At 40.9% G+C, this 15,742-nt stretch overlaps 1 protein-coding gene across 3 annotated transcripts in view; it reads right to left on the bottom strand.

Moving 5' to 3' along the window:
- Positions 1 to 15,742, bottom strand: part of RPTOR (regulatory associated protein of MTOR complex 1) — a 308,191-nt gene that overhangs the window by 263,032 nt on the left and 29,417 nt on the right. For all 3 annotated transcript variants that reach the window (XM_077833284.1, XM_077833285.1, XM_077833286.1), the window contains exon 2: positions 2,938 to 3,040. In XM_077833284.1, coding sequence (XP_077689410.1) covers positions 2,938 to 3,040 — 103 coding nt within the window. The remainder of the gene's footprint in view (positions 1 to 2,937; positions 3,041 to 15,742) is intronic.

Here is a 15,742-nt window from a genome sequence, read left to right as displayed (position 1 = left end):
ATTATTAGCACGAGACGAATTTGACAGCAATCTAACTTTTGCCCCAAAACATGGGGGAAATCCCCATTTTCCATTAAAAGGCCAGAGACAGGTATCCACCACCACAGTAACGAAGCACACAGTCATAAGAGTAAGGGCTGTCAGCAGGATGGTTTCTGGGAAGGATCCTTTGCAGATAAATCTCTGCATTAAGCATCTTCACATAACTTTCATATGACTTGGTATTATGTCTCTTCATATAACCTTGTATTAAACCTATCCACATATAACCTCTATTTTCATACAACTTTCTATCAAGTCCTTTGATATAGGAAGTTTGTATCAGATCCTTATATAGAAACTTTGTATTGAACCTTGATAACACGTTATAGCCCCTAAGATAGTATAATTAAAGGTAGAAGAAAAATGTCTTTTTGCTAGAGTAGAATAAAATCTCCCCCGCACTTTGTAATCAATTGCCCTGTTGAATGAATGACATGTGAATGAGAAAGGCATGGAAGGCAGGCATCTACAGAGAGCTGCAACAGTTGGAGAGGGGATGGAAGCCAGGACCAAGAACAATAAAACTTGTCAAGTGGGCTCACTAAAGAAGATCAGACATACTGACGGCCTTGGGTGTTAGAAGCAAGCACCTTCTTTTGGGAACACCCTCTCTGCAGCATTGGGACAACACCCAGGGGGAAGCAGCACAAAGGACCAATGGACACTGACCCAGATTTTGAATCTGGGACAGATTTGCATGAGAGGGAAGCTGCTATAAATGTGAGGTGTCTGCAGATGACTCTGGGTCTCGTCTTGTCAACATTGGAGCATCGATCCGGATCGGCAGAAGCCCGGCTCCACCCTCACCCCATCTAACTCACCTGGCCAGTGAAGTTAAGGGGAGCAACTAGTTGGTAACAACAACAAGACGGAGTATGCTTGTGTGTATATTTGAGTGTATGAGTGTAATATATATCAGCGGTTCTCAAAGCTGGTCCACCACTTATTCAGAGAAAGCCCTGGCAGGCCGGACCGGTTTGTTTACCTGCCGCGTCCGCAGGTTCGGCCAATCGCAGCTCCCACTGGCCGCGGTTCACCGCTCCAGGTCAATGGGGGCTGCGGGAAGCGGCATGGGCCAAGGGACATGCTGGCTGCCCTTCACGCAGCCCCCATTGGCCTGTAGCGGCGAACAGCAGCCAGTGGGAGCCGCAATCGGCCGAACCTGCGGACGCGGCAGGTAAACAAACTGGTCCGGCCTGCCAGGGCTTTCTCTGAATAAGTGGCGGACCAGCTTTGAGAACCGCTGATATATATCATATGCATATGATAAATGTTTGATTGATACATGTATTACCAATAAATGTGGCATTTTCCCTTATTCCCCCTGAAAAGATCCTGTGCGGTACTTTAAGTACAAAATTTTGGTGGAGAATTGCAAAAGGGGGAAAGGTACCACGAGCATTTATTTAGTAATGAAACTAACTTCGATATTGAGTAACGGAAAAGTATTAAGTAGTATGGAAAAGTGATCATAAACATTGAAAAGTATTAAAAAGTGATCAATCATTAAAGGTGTGCACGACCCCAGTGGCTGAAGCCCGGGTAAAGAGAGGAGAAGATGTAGCTGTCTCACTCCCCCAGTCGTAGAGTGCTGGCATGAGGAAGAAGGGAGGAGAATTAAATTTCTCACTCCAGGAAAAGAAGTATTGGTAAATAAGAGTGAAGAGGATAAGCAGTGCTATTTTAGCCCCAGTAGGAGGTTGGGTCTACTAGAAAATGTTTAAACGTAAGCAGTCTTTTAAGAATGTATATGAGTGTAATATATAACATATGCATATGATACAGTGTTGATTGATACATGTATTACCAATAAATGTGGCATTTTGCCTTATTCCCCCTGAAAAGATCCTGTGCGGTACTTTAAGTACAACACCTTATCTTCTAAATTCATGCCCCCAATCCAAAATAGCCAAAGAGTTTTTTAGGACATGGTCTTTTTAAAATGTAACCATCTAGCGCTTTACTTAGGCACTTTGTAAACCTAAAAAAAATAAACAGCTAACAGAATCATCTTTTTCCTCCACATGTTGCATTTTGGAATAAACCAGGAAGTAGCGCATACCACAGCACTTACTGTTGGGGAAATAATTGCCTAAAGCCATTTCTACACTACCAAATTATGTCCTCATAACTTATGTCAGCATACAGCCACCACAGTTATTAAATCGCTTGTGTGCGCGCACACTTGGCTCCTTGTGTTGGCAGCGCGCATCCTTACCAGACACACCTGTGTCGACTGTATTGCCAGTGTGGGGCATTATGGGATGGCTCAAGGAGGCCATTTACAGCCCATGTAAGTAACGCAGTGTCTACACTGACACTGTCGACCTAATTACACCGAATATAACTCTATGCCGCTCAGGAAAGTGGTGTTACTAAATCAGCATAGAAAGGCACTTACATTGGCAGGAGCCAAACTTAAGTAAAGATACTTCCACAGCTAGGTTGTCACAAGGCAGCTTATGTTGACCTAATTAATTAACTAGCCTCTTACAGTTTGTATGGCAACTTCCACCTTCTGTGTGTGTGTGTGTGTGTGTAAATAAAATCTTCTTACTATAATGTTCCATTCTATGCTTCTGATGAAGTGGGCTGTAGCCCACAAAAGCTTATGCTCTAATAAATTTGTTAGTCTCTAAGGTGCCACAAGTACTCCTGTTCTTTTTCGCGGATACGGACTAACATGGCTGCTACTCTAAACCTGTAATTGTGTAGTGTAGACAAGATCTTATTTACACCGACATATTCAAATCAGATGTCAGATTTTCTTTTGTTGAACCTACCTTTAGCTCAGGAAACACATGCTGGTGGGGCTGCAATGAGCTCATACACCTGAGCATTAATGAGACAAAGCAACATTTCCAAACTGTTGCCAAAGATATTCAGTCAGCTTACCTATCCAGCACTCCAGACGCGCACAGGGAGTTGTCTTCACCACATCAGGAGGGTCAACACCTACGTTTAGGCACAAAACTAAGGCCACACTAACAGTCTTCATCTAGAAACAAGAGAAAATAATAATGCTTAGTGCAAAAATTCACCACTTATTACCAATGCTGTAATTCTCAGTGCTACCTTATAACTCTCAGAAAGAGTTCAAGTTCAGCTTTGTTAATCCATCCTTAACAAGCAACAGTTCAAGCATTCTGTTAAGAGTGGGAAGAAAAATTGGAGATAAAAAAGCTATGAAAGTTCTCTTTTTGTTCCAGCAGAACTGCGTTAATTCTTACTTTGTTAATCTGCAATCTCACTGAATTCTCACAAACATCCAACAGGTTCACTCCAGTTCTCAGAAGAGATTTAATAAAGCTGTACTTAAGTCTTACATTGCTAAGATTTCTTCATTTCCAGGGCCCATACTGCTGTACATTATGCAGATCAGATGCCAATAGATTTCTGCCAAGCATCCTGGATTAGTCAATGTCTAACTGAAATGCTTTATTAAAAAGTAATGTGAACACACTATTCAAGATTCCAGATCAATAACAGAATACAGTAAACCTTGCCTTAAGTGACCACTCAAGCAATAGACACACACACACAAAATTTAAAAAAAAAAAAATCAGTGGCCTAGGTGGTGTGGTTTTTGTTTGGTTGGGGTTTTTTTTAAGACCTTTAATGTGTTGGCAATCTGAGGTACACTTAAAGTGTTCTCCTTAAAAAGGGGGTGTATGATGTGAATGTACCTTTTTTTTCCCCAAGTGAAACATAAAAATGAAAAACTTGTTTTTTAAAAAATATTAAACCTTTCAGGAGCAGAGTTGGGGATATTACCTATAACAGAACTGCAATCTTTACTCTTTAGGAGTTTGTCTCCAGCTTTTGGAGAGTGGGGAGAGAGGGAAGCCCCCAGAACTCTAGAATACATATTCTGGGAAGGACTTGGAATTTTTAATTATTTTTTTAAAATCTTTTACAGTTCATCTTTAAGACTCCACCACATCTGACAAGTTCTCAAATAAATTTGATAATCTTAATGGAACTTTTATGACAATATTAACCCTTATGCTGCTACCTATGACTAATATTCCTAGAGACACATGGTGGGTAAAGTAATATCTTTTATTGGACCAACTTCTGTTGATAAAAGAGACAAGCGTTGGAGCCACACAGAGCTCTTCTTCAGGTCTTGGAAAGGTACTCCAAGTGCAACAGCTAATTGCAAGGTAGAACAGGTTGTTTAACATGAGTAGTTAGCATACATTCTAAGGGACCATTCAAGGTAGAATGGCCCGTTAACACCTCTGCAGTCATAGGACAAAAGGAAGGAGTCAGTTGGTTATTGGTTGTTGTAATAAGCCATAAATCCAATGTCACTGATCAGTCTATGATTTCTGATGTCGATCAGAGAAATGAATTCAGGCTCCCTGGATCATCTTTTGAAAGTGTTGTGCAGGCTTCCTTTGAGGATAAGGACTGATAGATCAGATATAGAGTGATTGCTTTGTGAAAAGCGTTCACCCACAGTTGACAGGGTGTTTTTGTCTTATCATTTGAGAATGTAGTGGTTGTCTGGTTTCACCCACATAGTTCTTATTGGGGTATTTAGTGCACTGGATGAGGTATACCACATGTTGTGATAGACATGTGAGGGATCCATTGAAAGGTGTGTTGTGGGAGCATTGATCATTGTAGTGGTGGAGATATGTCTGCAGGTCTGGTGCCACTTTAGAATCAAAAAGAAAAGGAGTCCTTGTGGCACCTTAGAGACTAACCAATTTATTTGAGCATGAGCTTTCGTGAGCTACAGCTCACTTCATCAGATGCATACCGTGGAAACTGCAGCAGACTTTATATATACACAGAGAATATGAAACAATACCTCCTCCCACCCCACTGTCCTGCTGGTAATAGCTTATCTAAAGTGAGCAACAGGTTAGGCCATTTCCAGCACAAATCCAGGTTTTCTCACCCTCCACCCCCCCACACAAATTCACTCTCCTGCTGGTGATAGCCCATCAAATTTGATTCTTTAGAATCAAAGAATCTTAGCACTGGAAGGGACCTTGACAGGTCATCTAGTCCTGTCCCCCACCTCATCACAGGACTAAGTATTATCTAGACCATTCCTGACAGGTGTTAGTCTAACCTGTTCTTAAACATCTCCAATAATGAAGATTCCACAACCTCCCTAGGCAATTTATTCCAGTGCTTAACCACCCTGACAGTCAGGAAGTTTTTTGTAATGTTCAACCTAAACCTCCCTTGCAGCAATTTAAGCCCATTGTTGCCTACCCTCAGAGGTTAAGAAAAACAATTTTTCTCCCTCCTCCTTGTAACAATCTTTTACATACTTGAAAACTTATGTCCCCTCTCAGTCTTCTCTTTTCCAAACTAAACAAACCCATTTTTTTCAATCTCTCCTCAGAGGTCATGTTTTCTAGACCTTTAACCATTTTTGTCACTCTTCTCTGGACTTCCTCCTATTTGTCCACATCCTTCCTGAAATGTGGTGCCCAGAATTGGACACAATACTCCAGTTGAGGCCTAATCAGCGTGAAGTAGAGCAGAAGAATTACTTCTCGAATCGTGCTTACAACACTCCTGCTAATACATCCCAGAATGATGTTTTGCAACAGCGTTACACTGTTGACTCATATTTAGCTTGTGGTCCACTAAGACCTCCAGATCCCTTTCCATAGTTCTCCTTCCTAGGCAGTCATTTCCCATTTTGTATGTGTGCAACTGATTGTTCCTTCCTAAGTAGAGTACTTTGCATTTGTTCTGATTGAATTTCATCCTATTCAGACCATTTCTCCAGTTTGTCCAGATCATTTTGAATTTTAATCCTATCCTCCAAAGCACTTGCAATCCCTCGCAGCTCGGTATCGTCCCTTTCCATTGGTGTCCTGGTCTATGGGGCGCTTGCATCTGATGAACTTGGGGAGGTCGGGGGGAGAAGGGAAGGAGTGTTTGAAGGAAAGAAATACAGGTTCAGGAAAGATTTTTTTTTCAGTATTCGTTGTAGCTGTTTGAGGATACCCTGTATGGGTTCCAGTGCAGAGTGGGAGGTGACAACTGGAGGTGTGCAGTCAAAGGAGGTTCAATTTCTGTATTGAAGCAGGTTCTCTCTGGGTATCCAGGTGACCAGTTCCATAATGCTATCTACTTCTCCAGTGGAGGCTCCTTGTTTGGTGAAGAACAACAGAAATTGGTCCAATAAGAGATATTACCTCACCCACTTTGTCTCTTTAATATCCTGGGACCAACATGGCTACAACTAAAATGTATACAATAATGGCCCTAGAGTTGCACTCATCATTATTTCACCTTCCTTTAAAAACAGCCTCCTTGCAAGAAACCTGACATGACTGAACCTATAAACCTAACTAAACAACTGCACCAAAACTGAATTACAGACCTTTAAAGCAGTAAGTGCTACCAAAAAATTCAAAACAATAAAGCACTTTCTATTTTGTAATATAACGAAACCAAAAACTTTTCAAGCTAACCAGATTACATGGTGCAGCAAAAGGTACCTCAGGCAGTGATCTCAACACTCCCCTGGATCAGGCCTGGCCAGTATTTGGATGGAAGATCACCAAGGGAAAAAGAGTTGTTGCAGGAAGTGCTGGCAGTTCATTAGGGATTACTCTTCCTTCTTTCATCGCTGAAATAAGGCCCCATCTTGGTGCTGTACTTCTGCAGATACCATCTTTAAGCCACTATGTAAGTGTCAAATCTTCAAGAAGTGCATTTTACCCTCCACAGAAACTCTACGATCAATATTGTCTCCACCTTGGTCACCTATTCCCAAGCTGTCATCTCTTAATTTAGGCCCCCATCCTACTTCCATGGACAAAATTATACATGTGCTTGATTGTTTGTGGAATTGGGTCCCTAGACTAAGTGCTTTAAGGGTAAGGGTTCAAGCCAGAATTTTCAAATATTCTGTTTGGAAACAAAGTCTAATGTCTTGAATTGAAAAAAACTAGTTTGACTAAAAGACATGGCTATTTAAATTACCTCACGTTGATTTCCTGCATCCGATGAAGTGAGCTGTAGCTCACATAAATTGGTTAGTCTCTAAGGTGCCACAAGTCCCCCTTTTCTTTTTGTGAATACAGACTAACACGGCTGCTACTCTAAAGCCTGCAGGTGTGCACTAAGATGCACTCTCCCCACATATCATTTAGTGAGTGCACATTTTTCAATATGAGGAACTTTCAGCTCAACTCGTAAAGCATGCAGAACCCGTAAACTGTGTAAGCTACACAGCTCCTGATTGTTCTTTTCCCCCCCACACTTTTTCAAAACACAGACAAGGAAATTGAATTGTAAAACTTACTAAAGACTAAGGGCTAGTCTACATTGAGGGCTAGTCTACATTGGCAACACTAAAGAGCTGCCGAGGGGCGTAGGTCCCAGCCCTGTTTACAACTTTACACTGTTCACACTGGCACTTTACAGCACTGCAAATTGCTGCGCTCAGGGGAGTGTAAAAACTTGCAGCGCTGTTAATTGCCAGTGTAGACAAGCCCTACGTTTGTCCCATTAAAATAACAAGTCAAGAAATTAACATTCCAGCAGCAAACTATGTATTGTTTTCTATTCCTGTGTCTTAGTATTGGAACTCCACAGAGTTAAGAAATACCAATTTCTATATATGTAACCTTAAAAATGTTCTTCATTTTTGCATTAAATATGCCAGTTTTGTGCTACATTAAGCACAGCCGTGTCACTACATTTTAAAGGGTGTTTTTCCTATTCTGTATGTTCATGATAGCTCACATTACTCTGAAATCTAATATAAAAAAAGTGTTCTAAATTAAAAAATTAAAGCCTCAAAAAGAGGCTTTTAAGTATACTGAGGTACTATGTGTCTGTGGTACTGTACCTACAGAGGATGTGTGATGTTTTCAGTTTGGAACAAACCACTTGTTTGACCTTCTTGGTCTCGCCTAAGGCTGTTGATTTGACAGCAACAAAGTAAAACTGATCAAGCAGCACATTCACCACACTTGCTTCCATATCCGCAAGGGGCAGTGCAAATGTATGAAATCCAAACCTGATAGCATCTTAACTTTATCAGTACCTAGGACCAGCACTAAACCAGCTACTAAGTGCTTTTGTCAGACAAAAATACTGCTTAAAAATTACATTTTGCAGCTCTTCCCACCTGCACATTCTCTTCTCCATATCAATACCTAAATTAGTGAAAGGAAACAAAAGAGGCAATTTTCAGAGTAGCAGCCATGTTAGTCTGTATCCACAAAAAGAAAAGGAGTGCTTGTGTCACCTTAGAGACTAACAAATTTGAGCATAAGCTTTCGTGGGCTACAGCTCACTTCATCGGATGCATGCAGTGGATTTTTAAAAGAGGCAATGTGGTGCTCTATATTTACGTCAGAACTGTTCAGCATTCCCTTGCCTGTCTGAAGAAAAGCCACCCGCATCTCCACATCCCTGGGGTGCTCATTAAGATTCAGAACAGCAGGCAAAAAACTTATCGCAAAGCTGGAGCCATATAAATGTATAATTTATAAAGAAAGCTAGAAACTGGAGCACATGGCTAAGAGACTATACATGCTAGGAAGGAAACAAAAAAAACCCAGTATGTCAGGATAAAATTTCTACAGCTTCTGCTGATTCCTGCTTCTATCCTAGAAACTCTGCTGCAGAGAATTAGCAGGAAAATTGGCTCCTGGTTCCTGGACTGCATCCCAAGCCATGTCCTTGCTAAAAACAACAACAACAACACTGCAGCAATCAGGGATGCAGTACAAGTTAGCCATCACCATATTATATTAATAAGCATTAAGTCGTGCTTTCTACGGCATAGGTGGAGCAGCACAATCAAAGACTCCCTTACCAGCATTTCATGGCGATTCCCCCATGGTTGAAAAGCCCTTAGGAAATGATACACTTTAAAGTAAGAGGTAGAGGTTTCAGAGAGATATTAAGCTTTTATTCTAGGACAGAATAAGGGACACTAGTCAAATCCAAATTCATTGTTAAATGCATGTGGATCAGTTGAACAAATATATTTGTTGCTGACCTCCACTTACGAACATGCATGCTAAGAGCATGCCCATGCCTCACTGAGAATGACCCCTTGAATACTTGTAGTGCACGTTCAAAAATCTGGGACACTCTTCAGATCCCAGATTTAAAGTTAGCCAAAACAGATAAATATAAGCACAGTGGGGTAACCTGGCAATTATCCTCAGAAGATGTGTGATCCCCGGTTCGAACTAGAAGGGGCTCAGGAACAGAGAGATACGAATAGGTGTGATTGATACGGTTTCCAACCACTGAAATCAGATTTGATATAAATAAGTGATAATTGTATTATGTTTGTATAATAAAATGTTCTGATTAACACTAGAGCAAAGGAAACACATCCTGAGAGATGAGAAGGCTAGAACACTTAAATAAGGGACTTTGTTCCACGGGGTCAGCCCTCCCTTGGGAAATACCTTAATACACAGAATGTTTAGGAACTTCTGGAACGGTAACAACTTTGGGGATCTAAAGGACCCTTGGAAATGCTCAGTATATACCATGGTAAATGGTGAGGAAAATATATGGAAGGGAATTGTGTAGTAAAGGGAAAAAACGAACAAAATTTTGAAATTGAGAAATAATCTGTACACCGTGCAAAAGCTTACATGCGTGAATATCCCAGTGATGGGTTTCTGTGAGCAAATTATCCATAACATCTTGCTATAAGGTTTTCTTGCACCTCTCTCTGAAGCTGCTGATACTAACGACAGCTAATGACAGAAGAATGAACTTGACAGACCACTCCTCTGATCTAATATGACAATTCCTATGTTGATGAGGATCTGTATTATATACAACTGTTTCTGATACCATCTAATGTCAAACCATTTCAGACTGCTCTCTAAAGGGAACCTCCAATAGCTACAGTTTGGCTTATGTCTTGAAGCAAATGGATTTATTTCACTTTCCAAACTCTTTGAGGTTTTTTTGTTTTGTTTAATATTGACTAACTCTGGATGTTCTCATTATTCATATAAATATCTAATTTGTTTTTAATCTTCTAGGCTCCTGGCCTCAAATGATACTGTGTTACAATGAGTTCCGTAGGTGCATTGGGTGAAAAAGTATTTTAAATTCAATTTTATTTCAATTTAGAGCCTAAAAAACTGTCCAGGCAGTCTCTGAGCACCCTGCAAATTCTAAAAAATTACGAATCAAATGTCAATTTCAGTCAGCTCACCATTCTACCAAAAAACAGCTCTCCATACAAAACACTCCCAACAAATGGGCTAGCATTTCACTCTGCTAATCCAAATGGCAGACAAGAAAAATGGGCCTTGTGGAGTGCAGTCAAAAATAACCCAAAGTTGCCAGAAGCAGACAAACATTCCAGATCCCCACGGGCCTTATGAAGAACACTTGCTGACAGCACCCTCGACTAATCTGAGAGGACCTAGCATCAGATGAGGTCTCACCAGTGACTTGTATAATGGGAATAACACTTCCCGCTCTCTATTGGAAATACCTCACCTGATGCATACTATGATTTCATTACATAGCTGCATCACATTGGCAACTCAGAATCATCCTGTGATCAACTAATACACCCAAGTCTTTCTCCTCCATCACTTCCAATTGATACATCCCCAGATTAGATCAAAAATTATCTTTGTTAGCTGGTAAGTGCATGACCTTGGACTTGGAACTATTAAATTTAATCTGATTTCTATTATTCCAATTTTCAAGGTTATCCAAATCTTCTTGTACGATATTCCAGTCCTCCTCCATATTGGCAATACCTCCCAACTTTGTGTCATCCACAGCTGTTATTAGCACACACTCGCTTTTTGCACCAAGGTCATTAATGGTAAATAAGCTTGGTCCCAAGACCAACCCTTGAGGATCTTCTTTACTAACGTTCCTCCAGCCTGCAAGTTCACCTTTCATTATGATCCTTTGTAGTCTCCCCTTTAACCAGTTCTTACCCACCATTCAATACTTGTATTAATGCCCATCTTCTCTAATAAATTCCCATGTGGGACTGCATCAAATACTTCATTGAACTCTAATTAGATTAGATCTACTGCATTTCTTCTGCTAGAAAATCGATTAGCTTCTCAAAGGAAAATCAGGTTGGTGTAGCACAATCTACCTTTTGTAAAATCACGCTGTAGTTTATCCCAATTAACATTAATGTCCTGAAATAGTTTATTTCAAAATTTGTTCTCAGACTCTGCACACAACTGAGGTCATTCACCATGCCACGGCCCCCATTACCCTTACTAAAAATGGAGGTAAAGTATATGTTTAAAGATAATCTAGGTATGGCCCAACACCTAGTCTGCACCACATACTCAGTGTTTAGTGGCCCCACATCTTCTTTCTCAGTTTTCTTTTTAAGTTATATAGCTAAAGAACCTTTTACTGTTGGGTTTAATTTCCTTTGCAAGGGCCCCCAATCAAGGTTCAGCTGTGATCAAAGGCTCTGCTTCTCTCACAACACATTGCCCCCACCAGACTTTCAAACTGAAAACAAATCAGCAAGCAACACACACACTCACTCTCTCTCTCCTTCTCCCCCTTCCCTACCCTTCCTCCCCCCCGCCCAAGGAACAGGGGTTTGGCTCCCTTCTCCTCTAACAGATCTCGGCTGTTTCAGCACTGTTTGCTGGCTCTTGTGCCATGGCTCCTGTGTTTTAGGCTCTCTATAGAAAGACTTGCTCATCTAGCAGGTGACTCCTTTTTCAGCAATTCCACCTTTCACATACATTTGAGATGGAGCTCCATCTTGAAGCATTGCGTATGCTACCCTCACATTTAACTGAATGTCCCCTTTTCCTTTGATACAAGGACAAGGGCAGAAGTCTTCTCATCCTTTACGCATGCAGAGAAAAAAAGTTTAAAGAATTCTTCTAAAACGTTCCCTTCAATCAGGTTCCAAGCAAATGTAGTGGTGAAATTTTGTATACATCACTGACAAATGTCAACTAAACCATTTCATCACAGTCAAAAAATCTGAATCAACTGCTGATCTGCTTCTGTTTCCACACCTTTGTCAAGAGTTTCTTACTATGCAAGACTTTTTAAATATTCGCTTAAATTAAGATAGTATACATGTGATATTTCATTTGCAACTAGCACTACGCGTAATAAAGAGTTATTTGATCATCAATTCATTTACTTTCTGAAGACTCCTCAAAAAGCAGTGACTCGGCTGACACAATCGTTCCCAAGCTGAGAACCGGTTACTACAAGATTATTAAAAAAAAAACAGTTTAATTACCTTGAAAATATTTTCAAGGTAATCAAACAATGCTGAGCTCTAAGAAAAGGAAGTACAGTTCTAAAACTTAATATTTAAAATTCATTGTGCATAATTGTGATATTCACTGCAAAAGCAAATGAAGCACTTCTTCGTACAAGGCAGCTCTGGGGTTTTTGTTTTTGTTTAAATAAATCTATTGCACACTGCCTGCCAGTTCCAGCGAAGAATGTTATGAGCACCTTGAGCAAAAAGCACACACAGCCACTAAAAATACAGCCATATTGCCAAAAACACATTTAGGGATAGAGAATGGAACATTTTTCAGCAACAAATTACTGATCTTTATATGGGAATCCCTCGATAAAATTCTATAGCCTGTGTTATGCAGGTGGGTCATTCTAGAGGAGGAGAATAATACCTATTGCCCTTAAAACCACTGGATCTATGTTTCATGCTTGTCTCTCTGCTAGAAAAAATGTCATCTTATGCTTTTGTGACCCATGTTACACTCCATAATTACATGTTCAGTAGTAACGCTAGATTGCCTTTGTCACCTAAAAACACACTTCACCAGAAAGACAGCAAAAAGTTTATCCTTTTATACACTATCCAGGCGATGACAATTAATGGTAAATAGAGGAAGGAAAAGGGAAGAGTAGAAGTGCAGGAAATATCATCTCCCACCCTGATACCGGAGAGATTTAGTGTTTTGTTATTCAGAAACAAGTCAGTTAATAATATCTCTCCCAGATACACAGAGCCTCCCATGCATCACTGTCTGATGACCATGCCACTGAGAAGGCAAGTAGCATTACAGCTTAATCGCTTTTTAATTAACACTCAAGTAAATTATAACTTGATGGTTAATTCTTACTAAGAAAAAGTGTGATGGTGTATGACTAATGCAGACTTGCTTATATTAATGAGCTACAGTGATTTACTACAGTAGGATCATAATGCAATTACTTGAGCAAAATCCAGCACCACGTCTTCCATCCACCTTTGACTTGTCTTCTGCAGTATAAACAATCACAGATATTTTGGTGCACAAAAAAAAAGGGGGGGTTATCATTAATTTAATAGTTTGGGTAATGTTTTGTGCTCAGTAAAGAGGACTGATACCACTGGTTACAGTAAGCTTTCCCTACGAAGCTCTAATTCCCCCTCTGAAACAATTCCAAGTTCCCAGAAGTTACCTACTACAGGACAGGCCTAACAAAGAAAATAACAGAACGCCACTAGCCGTCACCTTCAGCCCCCAACTAAAACCCCTCCAACGCATTATTAAGGATCTACAACCTATCCTAAAGGATGACCCAACACTCTCACAAATCTTGGGAGACAGGCCAGTCCTTGCCTACAGACAGCCCCGCAACCTGAAGCAAATACTCACCAACAACCACATACCACACAACAGAACCACTAACCCAGGAACTTATCCTTGCAACAAAGCCCGTTGCCAATTGTGCCCACATATCTATTCAGGGGACACCATCACAGGGCCTAATAACATCAGCCACACTATCAGAGGCTCGTTCACCTGCACATCCACCAATGTGATTTATGCCATCATGTGCCAGCAATGCCCCTCTGCCATGTACATTGGTCAAACTGGACAGTCTCTACGTAAAAGAATAAATGGACACAAATCAGATGTCAAGAATTATAACATTCATAAACCAGTCGGAGAACACTTCAATCTCTCTGGTCACGCAATCACAGACATGAAGGTCGCTATCTTAAAACAAAAAAACTTCAAATCCAGACTCCAGCGAGAAACTGCTGAATTGGAATTCATTTGCAAATTGGATACTATTAATTTAGGCTTAAATAGAGACTGGGAGTGGCTAAGTCATTATGCAAGGTAGCCTATTTCCTCTTGTTTTTTCCTACCCCCCCCCCCCCCGCTGCCGCCCCCCCCCCACAGATGTTCTGGTTTAACTTGGATTTAAACTTGGAGAGTGGTCAGTTTGGATGAGCTATTACCAGCAGGGGAGTGAGTTTGTGTGTGTATGGGGGTGGGTTTTTGGAGGGGGGTGAGGGAATGAGAGAACCTGGATTTGTGCAGGAAATGGCCTAACTTGATTATCATGCACATTGTGTAAAGAGTTGTCACTTTGGATGGGCTATCACCAGCAGGAGAGTGAATTTGTGTGGGGGGGTGGAGGGTGAGAAAATCTGGATTTGTGCTGGAAATGGCCTAACCTGGTGATTACTTTAGATAAGCTATTACCAGCAGGACAGTGGGGTGGGAGGAGGTATTGTTTCATATTCTCTGTGTATATATAAAGTCTGCTGCAGTTTCCACGGTATGCATCTGATGAAGTGAGCTGTAGCTCACGAAAGCTCATGCTCAAATAAATTGGTTAGTCTCTAAGGTGCCACAAGGACTCCTTTTCTTTTTGCGAATACAGACTAACACGGCTGTTACTCTGAAACCTGAAACAATACTGGGTCCCATCGGAGTAGGGGCTGCCAATCATGCAAAACAGAGCCCCTGCAGTGGTTTTATGAGCACTGGGAAATCCACTAGTACAATCCACTAGAGACAAGTGGGACTCCAGACTCCTTTTTACTTGTGACATAAAGCCACCTTCAAGCCCAGCTTCCTAGAGATACAGCAGACCATTGAACATGGAGACTGAACTACCTTCATCCCTAGAAGTGGCCGCTGCAAAACAGGTTGAGATACATGAGTTTGCAAGAAATTTTCAATGCCACTGTGGCACCAGTTCTGTAGTAAAACAATTTCATTTTCTAATGCTATCAGTTTAACATCTTACATAAGCACTAAATTTATTTAAGTTAAACTAATGTAAAATGCAGTTTCCAATGACTTGCAAGGAATAACAGCCTACAACCAACTCAGGCTATGTCTACACTAGGCATCTTTTAGCAACACGGCTGTACCATTACAGCCATGCCGCTAAAAGGTGTGCAGTATAGCTGCTCCTTGTTGGCAGGAGAGAGCTCTCCCGCCAACAAAAAACTTCCACCCCCTAAGAGCAGCGGTAGCTTTGTTGGCAGGAGAGCTCTCCCACTGAAAAAAAAAAGTGTTGTTCACACAGGTGCTTTTCGTTGGTAAAACTTTTGTCGTGGGGGTCGCATGGGGGAGAGGGGGTTTCACACCCCTGAACGACAAAAGTTTTACCAACTAAAGTCCAGTGTAGACAAAGTCTCAGTCTGATCAAAAGTTTGTTTACGTGAAGTACTTAAGCACAAGGAGTTACCTGTTTTCCTAAGCTTTTTGGGAGAGAGGCGGGAGGGAAGAGGGATAATGGAGTGGAGCTTATTTTGGGTTTGGAGAAGGTTTGGTTTTGTTTGTTTTTTTTTTAACAAGGTTTGCTTTTTGGTGTCTTTTTGGCATGTCTTTATTTAAAATATTGACCTCTATAATATGTGCAGAAAATGCTGACAAGCACAACTGTAAACAAATCTAAGGCTATGTCTACGCTGGCACTTTTGTCGGTCGAACTTTTGTCAGTCAGG

The sequence above is a fragment of the Eretmochelys imbricata genome, chromosome 14, assembly GCF_965152235.1.
Source record: "Eretmochelys imbricata isolate rEreImb1 chromosome 14, rEreImb1.hap1, whole genome shotgun sequence".
NCBI lineage: Eukaryota > Metazoa > Chordata > Testudines > Cheloniidae > Eretmochelys > Eretmochelys imbricata.
The sequence above is the reverse complement of the archived record's forward strand: the minus strand, read 5'-3'. Positions and strand labels throughout refer to the sequence as shown.